This window comes from Chelonia mydas, chromosome 7 (assembly GCF_015237465.2).
Source record: "Chelonia mydas isolate rCheMyd1 chromosome 7, rCheMyd1.pri.v2, whole genome shotgun sequence".
Taxonomy (NCBI): domain Eukaryota; kingdom Metazoa; phylum Chordata; order Testudines; family Cheloniidae; genus Chelonia; species Chelonia mydas.
Genome location: NC_057853.1, coordinates 92,998,917 through 93,019,574, shown reverse-complemented (window position 1 = coordinate 93,019,574; position 20,658 = coordinate 92,998,917). Strand labels below are relative to the sequence as shown.

The 20,658-nt window shown below is 39.8% G+C and overlaps 1 protein-coding gene and 1 long non-coding RNA gene across 5 annotated transcripts in view; one reads left to right on the top strand and one right to left on the bottom strand.

The window, feature by feature from the left end:
• Window positions 1–1,594: 1,594 nt before the first annotated feature.
• Window positions 1,595–4,932, bottom strand: LOC122466619. Its single transcript, XR_006292274.1, has 3 exons — window positions 4,337–4,932; window positions 3,093–3,320; window positions 1,595–2,311 (listed from the first exon to the last, which is right to left on the bottom strand). It is a non-coding gene; the product is annotated as an uncharacterized LOC122466619 (long non-coding RNA).
• Window positions 4,933–5,353: 421 nt separating this feature from the next.
• Window positions 5,354–20,658, top strand: part of BTAF1 (B-TFIID TATA-box binding protein associated factor 1) — a 97,435-nt gene continuing 82,130 nt past the window's right edge. For 2 of the 4 annotated variants that reach the window (XR_006292053.1, XM_037905782.2), the window contains exons 1-4: window positions 5,371–5,712; window positions 15,122–15,245; window positions 16,336–16,450; window positions 18,032–18,178. Coding sequence is in view for 2 of the 4 variants with exons in the window: in XM_037905782.2 (XP_037761710.1) it covers window positions 5,699–5,712; window positions 15,122–15,245; window positions 16,336–16,450; window positions 18,032–18,178 (400 nt within the window). In the remaining 2 variants the exon portion in view is untranslated. Of the gene's footprint in view, window positions 5,713–15,121; window positions 15,246–16,335; window positions 16,451–18,031; window positions 18,179–20,658 lie in introns of all 4 variants that reach the window. The other 2 variants (XM_037905783.2, XR_005226330.2) reach the window with 2 other exon arrangements.

Genomic DNA, 20,658 nt, shown 5'->3' with positions numbered 1-20,658 from the left:
GGAGGCTGGATAGCCATCGGTCTTGGATGGTTTAGACACAACAAATCCTGCATCTTGGCAGGGGTTTAGATTAGATGACCCTTGCGGTCTCTTCTAACCCTGATTCTATGATTGTAAGGGAAACTAAGGGATTAAGCACAATCACAAACTTCACCGCTTTTTGCTCAAAGTGCAAGGCATGCTTCTTAAACCTATCTTCTCTAACATAAAAACATAGCAGTGTCTACATTTTAAAAAACTCCTACAAAAACACAAACACTGCACATTTAATTTTTCCCCTGGGGAGAAGATGAGAGAGTACAAACTACATATGACAGAGGTTAGTCACAACACTTAATGTACTTCTGGAAAGTACTCAAATACCACAGTTATGAGTGCAATATAAGAACCTACACAGAGTAGAATAGAAAGGGAAAGAGAAAAATGAGGTGGAAACTGGCACTGAATTGTGAATTCTGCATTTGTTTTTTCCTTTTTTGAATCACAGATACAAACAGGAATAATACTGCTTTCTAGTATATCATATAAACAAACATTTATTTAGTGCTTGATGGTAAGCTGAATTCTGATGTTCAAAGTCTATGTATTAGAGTTTTTAACAAGCCTAAACCATATTGTTAGGAACAGTCTTATTGTATACAGCTTTGAAGAGAAATATCAATTGATTTTTATAATTAAATACAATCATTTTAACATGTTGATATCTAGTTGCAAACTTAGTAACCATGATAGAACCTTGATGATGGTTACACATTAGCCTTCTTTTCTATTTTTATATAGCAACAGCTTTTGGAAAGAGCTGGATTAGATGTGAACCCTCTGGCACTGCCTATTCAGCATTTCAGTGTTTTTCCTCATCCTTATCACCCTGATGATAGAGGTGCTTTTCTATTTATGCTATGCATATTTAGTTTGGGCACATGGGAATTACATACATCAAAGTCTTTTTACTGCACCGACTAATGTCCCTCTTGCACTGGTTCATGAGAGAAGAGCAATTTGACTATTAAAGTGAAACAAAAATATAACCTTACGGATGTTTGAGCTTAAATAATAAAATACTTAACTCAAAAGAAATGTGGCCCATACAGTATAACTTATTTATGTACAAGTTATCTTCATGTCGTCACTTTTCCACAGGCCCATCTGGTGACATCTGCAGTCTTACAGCAACAAACAGGCCTCACTATCTCCACTTCTCTCTGCTCATTTTTGCCTCTTACATAGCTCTGGTAAACACTGAAAAAAGTGAGGGGAACTCTTCTTCCCCAGGCTTCTCCCTATATACACAATATTAAACTAATTAATTTGTTTTCATATGGGGAGTTCCCTCATTTCATACATGCCATCCACTCCAAACTGAACTCACAGATACAGTTTATAGGTGGGGCCGAAAATAATGTTTCTATCCTGCAAATATTTTAAAGAATTCAAATTTTTTTCCCCATCTCAAATTGGGACAAAAAGTAGAAATCTTGAAAATATTTGTGAACCAAAAAAAAACCAACCACCACCCAACATTTTTTTGTTTCAGATCAATTAAAACATTTTGTTTTGATCATTTAGAAAAGTTTCATTTTTATTTTGGACCTTTTTCTTTTTTTAAAATCCTTTTTCAGTCTAATTAACTTTATTTTCTAATCAAAAAGTAATTTCTAACTGGAAAACCAGAATTTTTCATGTTGACAATTTCTAAACTTTTTTTCAGTTGGGGAATTTATTGAACTTGACCCTGTTGCATGAACAGTTTTGGTTTTGACAAATAGACATTTTTGATGAAAAATAATTAAAGAACTCCAGACCAGTTGTAATAAAGTTCCATGATATTGTGCTTATCCATGTGGGCTGATACTGTAAGGCTCATAAAAGTTCAGAGTTCATAAAAACCATGCTTGATTTATGTAAATATAATTTAGTAGCCTTGCTGACACAAACAGTGGAGGAGCTATCAGTGGCACCTTTATTAAGTATTTATTAAACCCTCTAAGAGCCCTAGTTATGGATCAGGGAGAGAAATATAAAGAGGGTGGGTTTAAATTTAATAAGCAAAGGGAAACTTTTCGGAGAAGTGAACACCTATACACAAGAGATGAACCAGACTTCTGGCATGGAACTCTGCACACGTTTGGGGATATTATTTAAATTAAGAGCTGGAGTAAAAGCTTGACGCGATGGAGGAGTACCCGGATCATACAAAGACGTGCTAGGGATGTCAACAACAACAACAAGGTATTTCTGCATCCAGTAAAGAATAGGACAGAAATTAGAGCTGAGCTGGAGGGGAAACAGATAGAGATCATGGAGGTAAATTCTGGAACAACAACATATTAAGAGATTTAATAACAACAGGCTTATGGCCAAAAATTAAACCTAGAATACCTATATGGTAATACAAGACATTTAAATACAAAAAATGGTGGACTAGAATGCTTGGCAATGGAATAGAACCTTGACATAACAGGCATACATTAAAACATGATGGAATGTATTATTATAATCTCAAATTGGACTGATGAGGCAATCTTTTTACTCCTAGAAGATTCCATACAATCTAATGAGATAAAATTTCTGACTGGCAAGGATCATGGAGTAAAATCCCAAGCAATAGAAATCTACAAGTATGGTTACACTACCAGTCTCCTAAACAGGAAAAGCCTGTTGAATGTACAATGCAGAGGGAGATCAGAGGCAACTAAATCTAATGAAATAGCAATAATGAATAACTTCATTTACTGCACAAAAAACTGATCAAACATCCCAATCAGACATGATTTAGTGAAGCAATTTCTCAACACATTAAAACATTACTTCTTGAAACAACTGATTTTACAGTGTGCAAGAAGAGAGGCTATTCTTGACTTAGTCATAAGTAACACATTGAAGTCTGTTCTAGAAGTAACCATAGATAAGCTACTAAATGACAGTGACCACAATATGAGTTCCATATCCTCAAGGCATGGACTGTACCAGAAACTAGCATTTCTACACTGTACTTTTTAAAATGGCATTTGAAAAAAATTATGAGACTATTCAAAAAGTCCCTTAAGTCAAAAATGAGGCAATTAAAATTCTTAGGCTATATGTACACTTACAACACTACAGCAGTGATGGGGTTCTCCTGTTGCTGTAACTATTCCATCTCCCCGAGAGGAAGCAGCTAGGTCCACAGAATTCTTCCCATCAACCTTGCACTATCTAAACCAGTTAGGTCAGCTTTCACACCCCTGAACAACACAGCTGGGTCATCTTAACTTTTTGCTGTAGTCTTCGCTATAGATTCAGCATGTAGACCAGCTGAGTGATAGAAGATAAACATACCTCTAAACAAAGAGAGCAGAAATACAAGAAAAACATTTGGTTAAATAGCCATAACTAAAGGTTACTTAAACTAAACAGATATTCTTCAGAAAATGGAAATCCATCTTTAGTGAAGTCATAGATGGGAGCATAAACTACACCAAATAAAACATAAATAAAAATTAAGAATGCTATGTGGTAATTGCAGAGCATACAATCTGACAATAAACATAAATAACAAGATTTCTTTAGGTATGTCAGAAATAGAAAGCCTGTGAGAAAATGGGTTGGCCGACTGGACTATCAGAGAGTAAAGGGAGCAATTAAGGAGGATCAGTACATGGCAGAGATGCTACATGATTTATTTGTATCATGCTACACTGCAGCTACCTATCTCAAACCAAGTCTTTTCAGTTAATGAAGTATCATCAGAGACTATGATATCAATAGAGGAGGTGCCAAAACAAACTGATAAATTGAGAGCACTAAGTCACCAGGACTGGATCGTATTCTGACAGTCTTGTCCTAATGGAATCCAGGAATAAAGGCCCAGATGATCCATAATGGTATTCATGTGCCTAATTCCCACTGAGTTCAATTGTAGTTAGGTGCTTAAATACCTTTGAGGACCTGGGCCAAAGTGACTGAGCTGCTAGAAAAATATGCACTCTGTTATTTAAATTATATGCTATACCAGAGGATTGAAGGTAGCAAATGTTGTATCTCTCTTTAGAAAGGAGGTTGTGGGTGGAAATCTTGGAAATTAGCAAACCTTATGTGAAGCTGATAGTAGGCACCTGAGGAAAGGTTTAGTAATCTACCCCAGATATTAAGATGAATAAATTATAACAGGCAAAAAAAGAGCTATGATTGGTGGAACAGATTGTTGGGCGGAGTCATAGTAGCCTTTAAAACTGGTTCTGTTTCACATGGTACTTAATTTGCTAAAAGAAAGCTTGGGGGAGAGTGTGAGTTTGTGTTACATGGAAGACAAATGCAATTTAGTACAGCTGAATATCAAATACAGCTCTGATTTTACCTGTGGCATTTAGAATGTAATTCCTCTTTGTAAAGGGAGCGGAATGAGCTACAGATATGGAAACTCAGTCGTGGCCCGGCTATTTTGAGAACTGTTGCAGGTTAATAAATAATTGTAAGTAAATCTAAGAGGTCTTGTTGTTGTATCCCAGCCTCTATTTTTCAGTGTAATACCCACCTGTTTGTGGGAGGTGGGGTGAGCATACATCAGTATCTTACTACTAGCTGGACGTATTGCCATAAACTGTTTGATTTTCCCATAGCCACCAGCTGCCCTCTAAATGTCGAAGGTGGGAAGGATTTGCCTCCCTTGACCCTGCTGGAGCTGCTCAGCCACTGAAGGGCAGGCAGTAGGTAGAGTGCTAATGACAGTAGGACACAGGAGGGAGGCAGTTGCTGAAATATGCCCCAGCGCTAGGACCCACCAGCTCAGCATCCGCCCTCAGAGGACGAGCAGGCAGAAGGGAACACCCGCCGGGCGCTGCCACAGTGGGCCCCCGAGCACGCGGCCCTGCCTAACAGCGGCGCCGCGCACCAGCCGTCCCTCCGCAAAGGGCCAAGCGCACGCGGCCCACCAGCTCAGGCGGGCGCAATGCATGCTGGGAGTTGTAGTACCGGTGGGCCTGCCACGCTCCTGCCGCTTAGCGTGCGCTGTAGACAGTGTGCCAGCAGAAGTTGTGGGGACGAGGGCTCATGCCACTGCAGTCGGGGGAGGGGGAAGTGACCTTTCCCGCTCTAGCTCCACGGAGAACGTTGCAGTTGAAGTTATGGGGTGGATGTAAATTGCCTGACACATTTTGGGGATATTCTCTCCCCCTACGCCAACGGGTACGATCCGTTGTGTAGTCTTCCTTCTACAGCTATGTAAATGGTATGGCCCGCTCCCCCCTCCCCCAGCAGGCGCGGCAAGCTCCATGGTAGATTCTGCTCAGCCCCATCCCCCAACTCTACGCTCCCTCCCTCGCCACTCTTAGAAGCACTGTTCCCATTGGCTGCGGCTCGCCGCTTTTGCCAATGAGGAAGCGGCTATCATGGAGGAAGGGAATAAATACAAGATGGCTGCTCCTATAAAATCAGGCGTTGGGCTTCTCCCCAGCGATGGGCGAATAGAAGCTTTAACCCGTGCTTTGAGGCCGCTCCACTGCTACTACCCACACTGCCGCCACCCCCGGGGGCCAGTGGGACTCCGCCGGCAGTCAACGCGCTCAGCCGCTCCCCATCGTTATCCGCTGGGGCCGAGGTCGGAGTGTGGAGCCTGAGAGGCCTAGGCCAGGCTCCTGTATCCTCCTTCCTGAGAGAGCAACGGCGGCCCCCGCCTGCCACCCGCTGCTCTCATCAAACCGGGCCCAGGTTCCCTCTGGCTATGGCGGTCTCCAGGTCGGTATAAGCCCGGAGTGGCGGGGGAAGAGGGCGGCGGCCCATGGGCTTCAGTCCCCAAGGCAGCCTCTGGTGTATGGGGCTGAAGAGGTGACTCGCTCCCGCTTCCTGATCGCCTCCTTAACCTCTTGAGGCCCCAACGGGGCATTATCCCTGCCCAGCAGCATGCGCCACTTGCGGCCTCCCGTGTGCTTCTGGTGCTGCTGCATGGCCCTGAGCGCGGGCTCAGTCCATTGCATGTCCACCGGCCGGGGCAACTGCAGCCCCAGGAGCAGACCGAAGCCCTTAGCTCAGTAAAGGGTGTGTGGACCCAGACCCCTCCTTCCTGCGATAAGGGTTTTTTCCCCTCCCAAGATCTTATACGCACTGTCAAAGGATATACAGGCCACCCTTAAGTGTTCCTGCCGAAGGCTGGTGGAATCCTGCCACATCAAGGTAGCCCACCAGTGTATTGGCACCGATGATGCTGGCCTCGGGAGTTGACAGGAACCACTTTGCTTTGTCTGCCTCCTAGTATACCAATAATAAAACCATAGACTTCCACACCAAGAAGTGATTAGGGAATGCTAGCTCTCTAGCTCCTAGGTGTTATCTATTTAACATACGTGAATCAGGGTGTGCTGGGGTTTAAAGTGTTTAATTATACAACTTTAGTAAAATATTTGTATATTATAAAATTGCCTATGAATCTCAATCATCCTTTGAACACAGAAAAACTTCACAACAGGATGCCCCCCCCCCCCCCATTTTAACCATTACCTAGACGTTTTGACAGTGGTGATGAGATTTGGGGATAATCTACATAGATGGTACCTCTACATTTTAAAACTTCTGTAACAAAAGTGGATCCTAATCCAAAGATGTACATTAAGTAGGTAGTGACGTTCATATCTTTGTCCATACATAATCTGGTCTATTAGAATATGTGAATTTCATTCACCACTGAAAGCTGTTGTGAAACATGAATTCAAGCCTGCAGTATGGGTGTTTTTGTTTCTAACAGCAGTGAGGCCATTTGGTTTGACATGAGAAGCTTTGAGGTTGACAATGTTTCATGACAATTTTTTGGTTATGTTCTCTACTGTTCCCTTCAAAACAATTGTTTTGTATTGGAATTTTGTCCAAAATTTAAAGCACTAGGAGATTATTTTACCTTTTGCAGTGAAATTTTGCTATCAGATGCCACATGTCATTTCCAACACAGCAATGTTATAATCCCTTTATTTTTGGGGCAGTCACTGTAAATAATTCTGTTAAAGTAATTAGGATAATTTTTGTGTATTTGCAATGTTGCAGATAACTGGAATATTAAGAATTAGCTGAACAGTAGATATGTATTTTAAAGCCTTGTCTACAATGAGGATTTGCTTCTGTTCCAAGCTTCAAATGCTTGTAATTGAATGTGTTCCCTGTGTAGACAAGTATACAGAAGTAGTGGAGTATTTGTGAGAGACAGTCCAACAAAAGTTGGTAAGGAATCACTTCAAGAGCCAGTAGTGCAAAGGAATTGCATATTTTGAAACACTTGTAACAGTTTGGCTGTCCCTGTTGTCTCCAATGTTTCAGTCTACATGCAAAAGTGATACTGTATAAGTTTGGCCTCAGCACATTCTTACAATAGCAGAAACATCACACAATGCAGATCATATACAGTAACTCTTATTCTGACAAGTGACCTTTCCTTGAAGTTAAATATAAGAACAGGAGCATTGTAGCAGTCTGTATTACACCTGACAATAGAAAACCATGTTTCCAAGAGTTCTCACTTCTGAACCCAGAAATTTCAGCATGCTTTCCTTTCAAACTTGTATGAATATATAAATTGTTGGTGTTGATTACATTAGGTTTGGTTGCTTAGTGTTATGGTCTTTACAAGCTTCATTTATCTTAGAGATCTGAACTCTCCCTGTGGAGAGTTGTGGTTTAAAAGTATGGTTTTTTTACATATGTATTAAAGAACCAAGATTACTGTTCAATTTTAACTATAAATGGGGGGACGGGGCGGAAACAAGTCTGGCTGACTTAATATCTGTCTAGGATAATACCCAATATTAGCCTTAGGGAAGTTTCTGGCTAATTTAGTATTAGAACCTTATTTCAAAATGATATCCTATTCCTGTGTTTGCCGCTGATTTGCTTTTATATTTTCCTATACTTCAAAAACAAAAGATTGTCAAGTACCTTGCTGTACATGTGAAGATTAGCTTTGAATGGTGGTTGAATGGAAAAACCTTCCTAAAATCTTGGCTTGTCAAAACTAAACTCTGGATGGATGGTGAGAATCTGTAAACATTTTTTGTCAAAACCAGATTAGGATCTTATAATGCTACTATAGCTAAAACGCATTTGCTTTGTAAAATAATGGCTAGCACTTATGGAATGAAGGAAATGGATTTTTGGATATTAGTCCATGGTATTGGATGAGTGGTGGTGTGTGTCACCAGAGTCTGTCTTCTAGAAATTTTGTTTGTGGCAGAATCTTTATAGAGTCTGCTGTTTATTTCATTGTCTTGGCTTTTTGGGTTTATTTATTTAAAACAAAGTAGCAGAAGCCCCATAACAAAAGTAAAACACAGATTATGTGCCATATCTCCTGAAATAATACACAGACAAGTAGGGGCTACCCAATGGATGTCATCCCCAAGAATAAGTACAAATGGGTGTTTAGGCAAGATAGCCTTCCTCTCAGGAGACAAACACATGTTGCTACAGTGCTCCCTTCTCCAATCTCCAAGAATAAGTCTTGAACAGGGATAATTTGATGGGAATTCTCTTCTCTCCCTGACGTCTCCTTCCCCATTAGCTGTACAGGGCAGTGTATCTGGGTAATAGAATTCTTTCTTGGTAGAAACAACCAGTGCGATAGCAAGAAATTTGTTCTTCCTCTTCTTTCTCACTAGGCTTGTACACAAATGTGAGCATGGTAGGAGCCCCGGCTTGAGAAAGGAATTAGGAACTCGTGGAACTGGGTGGCTCAAGACAGGGACTAATAATGGGATACAGCAAATCCTTTCACCTTAGTCATTTGCTCAAACCTGCCCCCTGTTATGGTGACAGTCATTATGATGTGGTGATGGTTTTGGTGGTCTTTGTGATTATAGGTTGCCTAGTGAACATTTTCACATCACAAACCACTATCACTGCAAAAAGGACACTATATTCAGTATTGTTGCCAGATTTCAGCGGTGTCTAAAGTGTGTGTTGGCATCAAAACTGAAAGGGGACACTGCCAGCTAAAAAGTTAATTAAGGTATTTAACTAAAGTTAAATTTAAGCTGTTTTTTAAAAATCCCACCAAAGAGCCACTCTAATTTAAAAAGCTTAGAGGGAACCTATTTTTCATTTCCTTTTTTATATTCAAAAACACTTTATATATCATCCATTGTTTCTTCTGCTTAGTCAGTCAGTTACCCCTCAGAATAATGGGAAAATCTGCACTACACTGGGAGGGGAGAAGAAACCTTTTTAAAATAGGAAAATGTGATAGTAAAATCAAAGAAAGTGGCAGAATGACTTTCTAACAGGTATAATACCTGCCCCTACCTTTAACTCACTTCATGAAATTGATTAGATTTCTAGTTGTGTTCATTTGAAATACTTTCTTACCTCACTGGAGAAAATGTGAAGCACTTTAATAAGCAAGTGTGGAGAAGATAAGCTGCCTGTGCTGTACCTGGTCAGTAAATAAGACACCAATTTCTGGGTTTTCAGTATAGCATCCTTCAGTTGCACCCCCTCCCCCAGCCCCCCCCACACACAAAAATTGGGACCATAATGCAGGACCAATATTCTGAACAGTTACTAAGGATGATCATGATAGTAAAGTCCCTGAGAATGAGAATGGTTCATATGCTGGTCCTGGCAAGCCTTTATAAGGTGTGAGGCTGTGTTATATAAGAGTTCCTAAGAACAGGCAACCTTGCTGTGGGATCATAAACATCTAAAATTTCAAACCTATATATCATTAACTATCTGTCTATATCTGTCTCTGTCTGTCTCAAGGTAACCCAAAGCCTCCAGTAAAGGCCTGAAAAATCCATGTGCTTGTAGAAACATTGTGTTAATGGGGTTATCAGTTCTGGCAGAATATATAAATTTACTTTAAAAAAAAAAAAAAAAATTCTAGCAGAGAACCTTCCAAATGTGAATGTATGCACTGCTGTCTTTTCAAGTTTGCATGTAGCTTCATTGCTGCTGCTCTTCACTTTCCCAAGCAGCAACAGTAGTAGAGTGGAATTGACACACTGGGGTCAAGTTGATTGCCATTGAAGAGCCTGTAGGTATTGGTGAAAGTTATATTGGTGCGATTCTGATTAGTTTCATCAATACCCCCAAGCTGTAAAATAACAATAAAACTGACCTGAGTTTTGTCAGTTCCACTCTACTAGTATTGCTGCTTGGGAAAGCTAAACAGCAGCATAGGCAGGCACTCTAGTACTAAAATCTTACTAATGGAGACTGCTAGAGTTGTGGAAGAACACTACTGCCTGGCACTAGCCTCAGGCAGTTGGTAAAAGGATAGAGCAGTGGAACTAACCCCCCCATCCCCACCCCCCATATAACAGCAAGGAGATGTGAAACTTCTCAGACACCTCCTAGTCAAAGACTGATATGAAAGATGAAACTCCTGAAGAGGATCCAAGGCTAGAACCCTGATAGGAATTCCAGCAGCTAGAGCTGGGATTCTCACCAGGGTGTTGCCCATAGATTTTGCTGGTATATCTTTTGTATCAGTTTCTGGCTACTAGGTGTTAATACATTTTTTGAAGCCCTGTTGTAATACTATTGTGTCATTTTGTTGCTTTTCTCTGTAACTTTTACAACGTAATTGGTCATACATATGCTTCAATTAATTCTGAAGATGCTTTCTGAGATAGAAAGTAAGTAAATGATGAAATTTGCATTGCATTTATAGTTCTAAGAAGGGTCCGTTTTTCTCTGTCAGATACATTGTATATTGTAGCATTTTGTGTGTGTGTGCTTTACATGTAAAGAAATCACCTTATTTGTTTTAATAAGGAATGTCCAGTTCTAACACTGAAGAGGTTTCAGATTACCAGAGTTCTGAATGAGGCAACTACTCTTCTTATATATTCCCTCAAAACACTACTTCAAAGCCTTAAAACAAGTAACTTGCATTTCTCTTCAGTAGATGTTTTGTGTGTTTATACCTTCTGCTTTCCATTGTGAGATGGGTATCTGTGTGATTGCCCTGAAGTAATACTCCCTTCCTGTTTACTTTTGACTTCTTCCAACCCCCCAAAAATCCCTCTCTTCATGGTCTGTCCGTCTGTGTTTCAATTTAGGGCTTAGTTCTGCAGCTCTTACCCATACAACAACTTCTTTTTAGAGGCCAGTAAAACTTCTTGTATGTCTTTGCAGGACTTCACCTTAAAGGCCTGTTTCATTTCTCATTAAGGCAGGGGGACAAATTATAGTCACTTAAATGGGACATGGCTCAGGTCCTAAAATAAGCTTCTTGAGGCAGGGATCTTCCCTACTTATTTGATTGCAAAGTATCATGCTAGCTTGGGGATACACTATGTATATACATGTCTGCAATATACAAGTTATAATTATAAAAATATGTTAAATACAGTTAAGGTTGTACAGTGGAATAGTAAAAAGTAAGGAAATGACAGAGTTAAGGCTGCCTGTGCTTATGCATTACAGCAGTCTTTAATTGTTATCCCTTTTTAAACACGTGATCCCTGTTTCATTACATAAAATTGATGACTTTGTGCCTAACTTAGTTATGTTAAACTGTTTGGAAGATCGCAACAGAATATGTTCTGTTACGACACAGTGTGCAAGCAGTGAAGTAAGGAGGCTTGCCTCATTCCATACATTTCTATTTCTCTCTCTACAAATAGTCATTTATATTCCACAGTCCCCCAACCTATGAAAAATTCCAATCAATTACATTTACATGTCTCAGGATTACATTGAATGTGCAGACATCAATTTTGTGAAAACTTTCATTTGTTTTTATCATCTAATATAATCTGATGTACATATGTTAAATAGGACTTCTTAAAACTCTTTAACTTAGCCATATCAAATTTTCACCAGGACATAAAAGGCACATTTATGGTCTCAGAACTGTATTCCTACAAAACTTAAATTTCTATCATCTTCTTGCTTTTTAGTCAGTTTAAAAAAAAAATGCTTTCTCCCCACTCCTTCTATACTTGAAAATGGCTCAATTTATTTGGGTGAAACTTACAGGGTGAAAAAAGTGCTCCTTGTCTCATAAAAGCGTACTAAATTTTAGCAGTGTTTTTGAGACCTGAATAACAACCGCGTAACATTAAATATAGGCACTGCAATGGGTTATTTCTAGGCAGCATGCATAGTGGATGTATTTGTGTCCCTATCAGTATTTGAAGTTTTTAAAAGGCAACTGCTAAACGCTTACTCTAAAATATATTTGTTACTTGCCGTGTGCTGAACCACATATCCTGCATTTTATTTTTTGCGGGAGGCCTGTGGATTCCTTTGGTTTTTGCTTGATACCCTTGTGTGACTACACATTTCTCTAAAATCATACCATTTTAGAAGCTACTTCAGGTGCCATGTACTCCAAAAAGCAACAAAGAAGCACAGAAGGGGACTCATACAGTTCCAAAAACAAAGGACTTTAAAGATGGTGGCCTTCTTTCCTCAGAATGTATTTATAGTAAGAAAGCAGAACCTACAAAACTTTTATTTTATTAACACTTGAACATCCTCCTTTCTTATATATACTTTTAAACAAGTATTAAATCAGCTGTCACAGAACAAATAGAGATACCTGACAAGTTCAGGGAAGTGAACAAGGACTTGACTTAATTTACTGTGCTATAAACAACGTCGCTTTTTATTTAAGCGCAAACACGTAAAGGGATGATGACTGTTCTACCATTGCATCCGATGAAGTGAGCTGTAGCTCATGAAAGCTTATGCTCAGATAAATTGGTTAGTCTCTAAGGTGCCACAAGTACTCCTTTTCTTTTTGTTCTACCATTGAAATTCAGATGTCTTTGGGGAAGAAGGTAGCAGCCACTACAGTTGCACAGACAATGGTTTACGGATGGCAAATGAAGGAAATGATTAAATTGTGGGTGGATGTAGGCAGATGGTCTGCAATTATGTTAAAATTAAGATATCTGTAGAGGGAGGCCAGTTCCATTATTTATTTTTATTTTTATGTATATAAAATTCACTTTAGCATTATTCTATTTTTTCAAAGCAATTCAGAAATATCTTTGCTGTTATTTCTATCTCTGTGCCACTTAAGTTTAGTTCCCAAGTACTCCTTTTATCTCTGTTGCCTGCTCACACTCAAGGCTTCGTTTCTGAGAAAAACACAACACCCTCCTGTTCGGTTGAGAATTTCAGCTATAATCGCAAGTGGTGATGTACCTGTGTATTTAAACTGTGAGCTGATTTGGGGGAGAGTTCTATTGTACATTTATGGTGCTGTTATATATAGGAGGTTGCCTCTTCGTAGCTGAGGTTACAACCAGATTCCATTAGAAATCTGTATTTCTAGTTCCACTACAATGTTGGTTTGGAAAATTGGTTTGGCCTTACAATTGCCTGCTTTATTCTGAAGGCAAAAAAATGTCTGCAGTTTCAAGAGAACTTTTTCAAATTTCGGTTTGCATTGCAAATAGTTGATTACTCTGATTTTAAATTTTTAGTAGTGTCTCAGGTTTGTCTTCCCATTAGCTCAGAAATGCTTCGGTGCTATCAAAGTAGAAAACCAGATGTAATCGGACTGAGGCCTGGGCTATGCTGGGGGGGGGGCGGGGGGGTTCGAACTAAGATACTTCGACTTCAGCTATGCTATTCGCATAGCTGAAGTCGAAGTATCTTAGTTCGACTTACCTGGCTGTCCTCACAGTGGCGAGTCGACCACGGCGGCTCCCCCATCAAATCCGCTTACTCTTCCTGCTGAGGAGGAGTACAGGTGTCAATTCGGGGATCGATTTATCGCGTCTAGATGAGACGCGATAAATCGATCCCGATAGATAGATCACGTGAAGACATACCCTTAGTTATTAACAACTGTGGTGTCTAGCTTCAGGATCAGTCCTACGCCCACTGGTTTCAGTGGGAGTTGTGAGCTGAAATCTTCCTCCCATTGATGTCAATTGATTTGGGGGCGGGAGGGATTTTTTTTGTTTGCCATTAACTTAATTGGGAGGAGGATAATGGGGTTGGAGGGGGATGAGAGAGAATGTTCCCCCTTTGTTAAAAGTTTTGCAGCTTGGCGGGGGGAAAAATATCATTCTCCTAGACCTTCCCTGATCTCATAGCTTCAAGAACACAAGTCTCTCACTGGGATCTAGTTACGTCTGTACAAATATAGGTGTTACAGAGGCCTGGAGCACCGAACCGCAGCCAGTGGGAGCTGCGATCGGCCGAACCTGCGGATGCAGCAGGTAAACAAACCGGCCTGGCCCACCATGGAGCTTACCATGACGGGCCACATGCCAAAGGTTGCCAATCCCTGCTCTAAGTGGTGATGGAGTAACATCCCTTGGCAAAGAGATCCATTGATTTGCTCCACAATTAGAAAAAAAAAACTTATTCGTAAATCACAAACACTTCCATTTATGAAAAATTACTGTAGGAAAGTTTCATAAAGAAAACTACTTATTACAAAGTCCAATCTTTTTGCCTTAAATGTTGCCATCATGATGTCTCTGCTAACAGTGAGGTAAAGTATTATACAGAAGACCCCATGTTGCGCAATTCTTGTCATGCTGTTACGTCTCTGTTTGACAAAAGTACCTCAAAGATTCTATTGGCTTGATGCTTACACATCTGGCTACTCAGCTAGGGGAAGAATGAGAATTGATGACAAAACTGGTATCCAAAAGAAAGGCAGAACTTGACATAATGGATTATAAATCTGCATTTCCAGCAAAAATTTTAATGTAGAATGTGAGGGTTATTTCTACTGGAGTCTTGTCCAAATGCACTTGTGTAATAGCACTTCTCCATATCACTGTTGGGATATAAAGTGTTACTGAAGTTCAAAGGTATTTCTATCCTGAAATAGAGAATTTCCATCCTGTTCTGAGATGAGCAACTAGTTGATCAGGATTACAACTTTGTGGAACTTTATAAAAAGTGGATAAACTGTAACTTTTGTAATGAAAGATTTTTACTCCATTTTGGATTTGGATTTGATCAATGTTCTGGTTTATTCTCAATTAGAAATTCCTTCAGAATGAGTAAACTTTTATTACTAAAAACCATAATTGCAGATCCGTTGGTCTATATCTTGTCAGTCCCCAAGCAACCAACTCCCTTCAAATTGTCAAGTATGCTGGACAGTTTAATGGGATTATGTTAACGGAGTGAGCCAATCAAATTCTGCAAGTATAATCACTTAGCATTTTTTTCATATGTGTAGGCTTGATCGTCTCTTCATTTTACTGGACACTGGTACCACACCGGTAACAAGAAAAGCAGCTGCACAGCAACTTGGGGAGGTGGTGAAACTCCATCCCCATGAACTGAATAATCTCTTATCTAAAGTAAGCATTTGTTTCTTAATATAACATCAGAGCCTTGCCAAATAGAGAATTGAAATGAGAATAAAACTAGATTTATTTTTTTGATACTACAAGGAAGCCTTATTTGTCAGTCTCCTGTTTTTTAGGAGACCACCTAAAAGAATCCCCTAAATATATTGAATACTATTCTGCTTCATTCTTAATTAGAAGACCACTTCCATTAAACAGCTAATTTATCAGCCTTTGGGATGTCACTTAAGACTGGTTTTCACTGTGTATTCTAGATATGATTAATTCCTACTTTGTTCAACATTTGCTGTAATCTGGAAAGAGAAACTTAACTCTTTTCAGTTTCCTGCTGTTGCATCATTAGTTCAAAACTTAGTTGATCTATGTGTTGTAGGGTTAAAAAGTGATTAGTAGCAGGCTAGATGATTTTAAAGGACTAGAAATGAAATAGAGAATTTCATTACTTCTAGATTTTAATCTGGCCAAATCCAGTTTAAAAAAGAAACAAACAGAACCACCAAAAGTAATGTTTGTCTGACAGTAGTGGCATCAGAATGATCTCATCTCTGTTCTTATTGAAAGGGTATCTATACCACAATTGATGCTATCATCAGAGTGGCCAGAGTCATGAATATTATTCCACTTTTACCAAAAGAGTCCTTTCTGGGGCTGAGGCATAATGGTATTGGTGTAGAGAAGTGTATGCTATCACAGCCCATGTTGGCCTCCTTGGGCAAAAAATTGTGCATTGAGCGTACTTTTCTCAGTGCTCTGAGAAAATACTTCTTTTTAAAATCTAGACTAAGTTGAATTAGAATGATGGGACACAAAACTGTGTTTTAACTCCTTGTTTGAGTTTGTTGTACTAGATTATCATTGGTGCTTCTTGTTGAGTAGCATGAATGCTATTGATAATAAAGCAATGTGTATTCTCACTGTTTCTTCCTTGTCCCAGCTGTCTTTTAAATGGAGCCTTTTGATCCATTGCATTTAAAATGATCTTGTACAGCGTCCAGAGCACTGGATGGCTGCTGTACTCATGAAATTAAAATTTATTTCAAGGTTTAGATAACTAATTAATTTTTCAAATCTTTCTTTAAAGGTGTTAATATACTTAAGGAGTACAAATTGGGATACTCGCATTGCAGCTGGCCAGGCTGTTGAAGCAATAGTGAAAAATGTACCAGAGTGGAAGCCAACTCCAAGACCAAAACAAGGTGCTTTTAAGTGAACTATGTATAGTTGATAATCACTCTAATGTACACTTACTCTGGTATAAAACTTGTCAGACAATCTTTTCCAATTTGCTTTACAAGCAGTCTGCATGCTACATATGTCAGGGGTCAGCAGCCTTTCAGAAGTGGTGTGCCGAGTCTTCATTTATTCACTCTAATTTAAGGTTTTGTGTGCCAGTAATACATTGTTAACGTTTTTAGGTCTCTTTCTATAAGTCTATAATATATAATGAAACTATTGTATGTAAAGTAAATAAGGTTTTTAAAATGTTTAAGAAGCTTCATTTAAAATTAAATTAAAATGTAGAGCCCCCCCCCCCCCCCCCCCCCCCCCCCCGACCGGTGGCCGGGACCCGGGCAGTGTGAGTGCCACTGAAAATCCGCTTGCGTGCCACCTTTGGCACGCATGCCATAGGTTGCCTTTCCCTGACATACACAGAATCCATACTCAACCTCTTAATGGGGTTTGGCTTTATTAACAAGGATAACAACATAAGGTTCCACCAAAACTTCTGCATAAGTTTGGCTTCTCCTAGGATTTCATCAGGACTGCTCAGCTCATGTTCTAGACCCCAGAAAACATCCTCCCTTCTCTTTTATAAAACAGGTGGGATAATAAAGTGCCTACATTAGTGAAAAAGCAGAAGTCCATTAATCCTTAAAGCTTTACTGTCAGAGTTGGGTGTTTGAAGCCTACTGCAAACACTTCCCCCTCCGCCTCCCCACTTCGCACTCTTACACCACTGAACATGTCTGCCTGCTAGAAGGTGGAGTCATGTGTTATTATTGTGTTGCTTTGGCCAGATATTTCCTGAACATCTCCAGTTAGTAGTTTAGCCTTACAGGGCTTTTATAGAAAACTAACAACCAGGTCTGTATGTACTGTGTCTCTAATTTTGGAGTTAGTGAAGCTATTTGATCCTACTGATGTTTGGTGGCCCAGTGTAGTGTTGCTGTATTATCATGGTTCTTTTACCTGAATGCTAAATACAATTATTGGACAAGTCAGTTCTCCCTTCTGTCTTTTAGGTGTGTTACAAAAGCATAAGACTTTTTTTGTGTGTAAAGTGAAAAAAATAGGCTGTACTAATTTTGATTTGGGTACATAGACTTCCTAATAAAGCACATTAGGCTGTAAATGAGCAAGATTTTGTAATTTCAATTAGGGAAGCAAATAATTGATCTACTTTTTAGACCTTGGGTAGGTGCACATTTGTGTTTGAAGTACACAAATCCTGATATGCTCACAGATTATCAGCCCCGTGAGTCTGCAAATCAGTTTGCACAAAGTAGGCATGTAAATGCACAGCTAGCTAAGGTCAGAAAATCAAGCATAAGCATCATCAAGGCAACATATTTAGACGGATATTTTTATTGACTCAGTTGGATTGCAGCATGTAGATTCTTCCCTTCATGAGGCCTTTAAACTCACAAATTAAAATGGGTGTATTTCTTAGTTTTCTGAGAAACACTTCCTTCTTGCCCACCTTTGCCCCTGCTTCTCATGTGAAAGAGCATTGGTGTTGACTGTTTCCTTAAGCTGTATTTTTAATTTCTATCTAGAATCTGATTCAGAAAGTCCTATGGACGATTCATGTGCCAGTGATAGACTGCGTTTTGATAGGTTTGATATCTGTCGACTGTTAAAACATGGAGCATCTCTTCTTGGATCTGCTGGTGCAGAGTTTGAGGTCCAAGATGACAAATCAGGTATGTGTTCTATTTAATAGATTTTCCCAGTTTATCAGTGTGTGTGTTGACCATATTGTAGGTTGTGACAATCGAGAATCTCCCATACTGCTAGGAAGAAGGTGTGGGGAACTTGCTAAATCATAACTGTCTTTTGGTTTGAATTCTCACTTTAGGGTAGAGGAATGAATTATTACTACACGGCTCTGCTTGGAAAAATAGTTTCTGCTCTAAAGTAGTGGGATTGATTTTAGTCATTGTCCCAGCAGAGCTATGATAAATGCAGGGGAAAAAAATGAAATTAGGTTTTGCAGTTGAGTTCAAAGGGAAAATGACAGGAGAAGAAAAAACTAAGGTTTCTACAGCAACAATAATTCAGCCACATTGTGCACGTACAGGTTTTCTATTTTTAGCCTAAGTCTATTGTAATCTCTTTGTATTTCCTGTATGTGTTGTAAGTGCTTAATATTCCTGCTTTTTTATAAAATCATGATTTTGACAGCTCAACCTTAATGTTGGATAGCATAGTTTGGGGGTTCTCAAATGTTTTCATAGGGTGGACTGCATTTTAACAGAACTTGTGAATGAGGTCTTGCAGACCTCTCGTGTAATATTCCTATGACAACCGCAGCATTTCATTATATGGAGGGGGAAAAAAAAATATCAGGAAAACTCTTCTTTAGTTTTGTTAGTGAAGAATAGGAGCAGGAAATAACTGAGAGGAGCCAGTACCATACGACTAGCCAGCTGTCCAGCAAGTACTCCGTGGACTTTTGTGGTCCAGAGACTGGTGGTGGTGGTAAACATGTTATAGTAGTATCCAAAGGCACCAGCTGGGATTGAGGCCCTACTGTGCTAGTTGTTGTTGTGCAGACGCAGATAAGAGACAATCCATGCCCCCAGACAGCTTCAATCTAAATGGCACAAAACAGACAAATTAGGAGATAGGGATTTAATGTATGAGAAAATGAATATGTTGAAGAAACAGTTCTGCTTTAAGTTCACGTGACTTTGGGGGGAAGGGGGTGCAGTTCTTCTTTAAATTGGAGGTAGTAGTAGGATGAGAAATGGGGAAGTTAAGAGTAAGGGGAAAGAGGCCAGTCACTGCTCATTACTTGCCTGACCATGGTCTGCATCCTGGGTTTGGTAGGCATTCTAAAAGAGGTGAGTCTTGAGGAGGGATTTGAAGGAGGATAGGGTAGTGGTTGCAAGTTATATTAGCAAGTTTTTTCTGAGTATTAGGGGTGGCATGAGCATACAGGATGCATAAGGAAGGAAGCTGACTGGTGCACAGAAAAAGGTGGGAGTTGACAGAATGAAGCTGGGAGTTGGTGTCATGATACATTACTAGGTCAGCAAGACAGGGAAGGGCTATGTTGTGAATACTTTCTCATTAAAACAGACTTTACCTTTGAAAACAAAGGACAGCACTAATGGAGGGACTCTAAGGGTATTTCTACATGGCAAAGAAAAACCCACCTCTGGCCCTGTGCCAGCCAACTTGGTTTTGCAGGACTGCTTAATTGATGGGCTCTCCAACCTTGCAGGGTCCTAGAGGCTGGGCTCCAACCTGAGCCCGGAAGTCTACACAACAATGAAACAGCCCTGCAGCCCGACCACATGAGTCCAAATTGGCTGACATGGACCAGCTGCAAGTGTCTAGTTGCTATGTAGACATGCTCTAAGAGGACTAATGTCGTCAAAGCAATGAGCCAGGAAGGTGATATTGGCAGCAGCATTTTGAATGGACTTGAGAGAAACAAGGTTTTAGTAACCAATGCCAGAATGGAAGATAATAAAGATGCAAATGGTGAGGGCTTAAACAGAGTACTAGCTATGTGAAACAAGAGGAAACGTCAGACTTTAGAGTGATTGTATAGGAAGAAGGGGTGAAATTTAGACATGGCCTGAATATTCGGGTCTATAGATGTGGCTGAGTTAAAGATTTTTATCCAGGTTATGGCCCTGGATGACTAGGAGCATGGTGTTGTCCACAGTGAGAGAGAGAGAGAAACGGTTGGGGTGTCTTAGAGGACATGAAGAGCTCAACTTTGGCCTTCATGAATTTGAGAGGACTGGACATCCACAAATAGGTGTTAGGAAGATGGGCAAAGACACTGGATTGGAGGGAGCGTGGAGTGCTCATTGGTAGAAAGGCAATGAACCTGTGCACTTATGTGGGTGAGATATATAGGAAAAATGAATTTTTGTAGTTTGTGATGTTAGTTAAATGGTATTAATTAGGCTTTGATTTTCATACCTTATTGATCAGCATTGGGCAACAGTGACCCTTCTACATTTACTACAGTTTCACATAAGTATTAGAAAATAGGGTGCAGGAGACTTATAATGGATTTTTATTATTATTATTATTTTTTTAAAGATTCTTACTCGTAATATTTGGTACCAGCAGAAGGAATTATGGTAAAACTTTCCAAACTATTGGGTGCCTAAAGTTAGATGACATAGTAGATGGATTTTAGGTGCCTAACTTTAGTCAC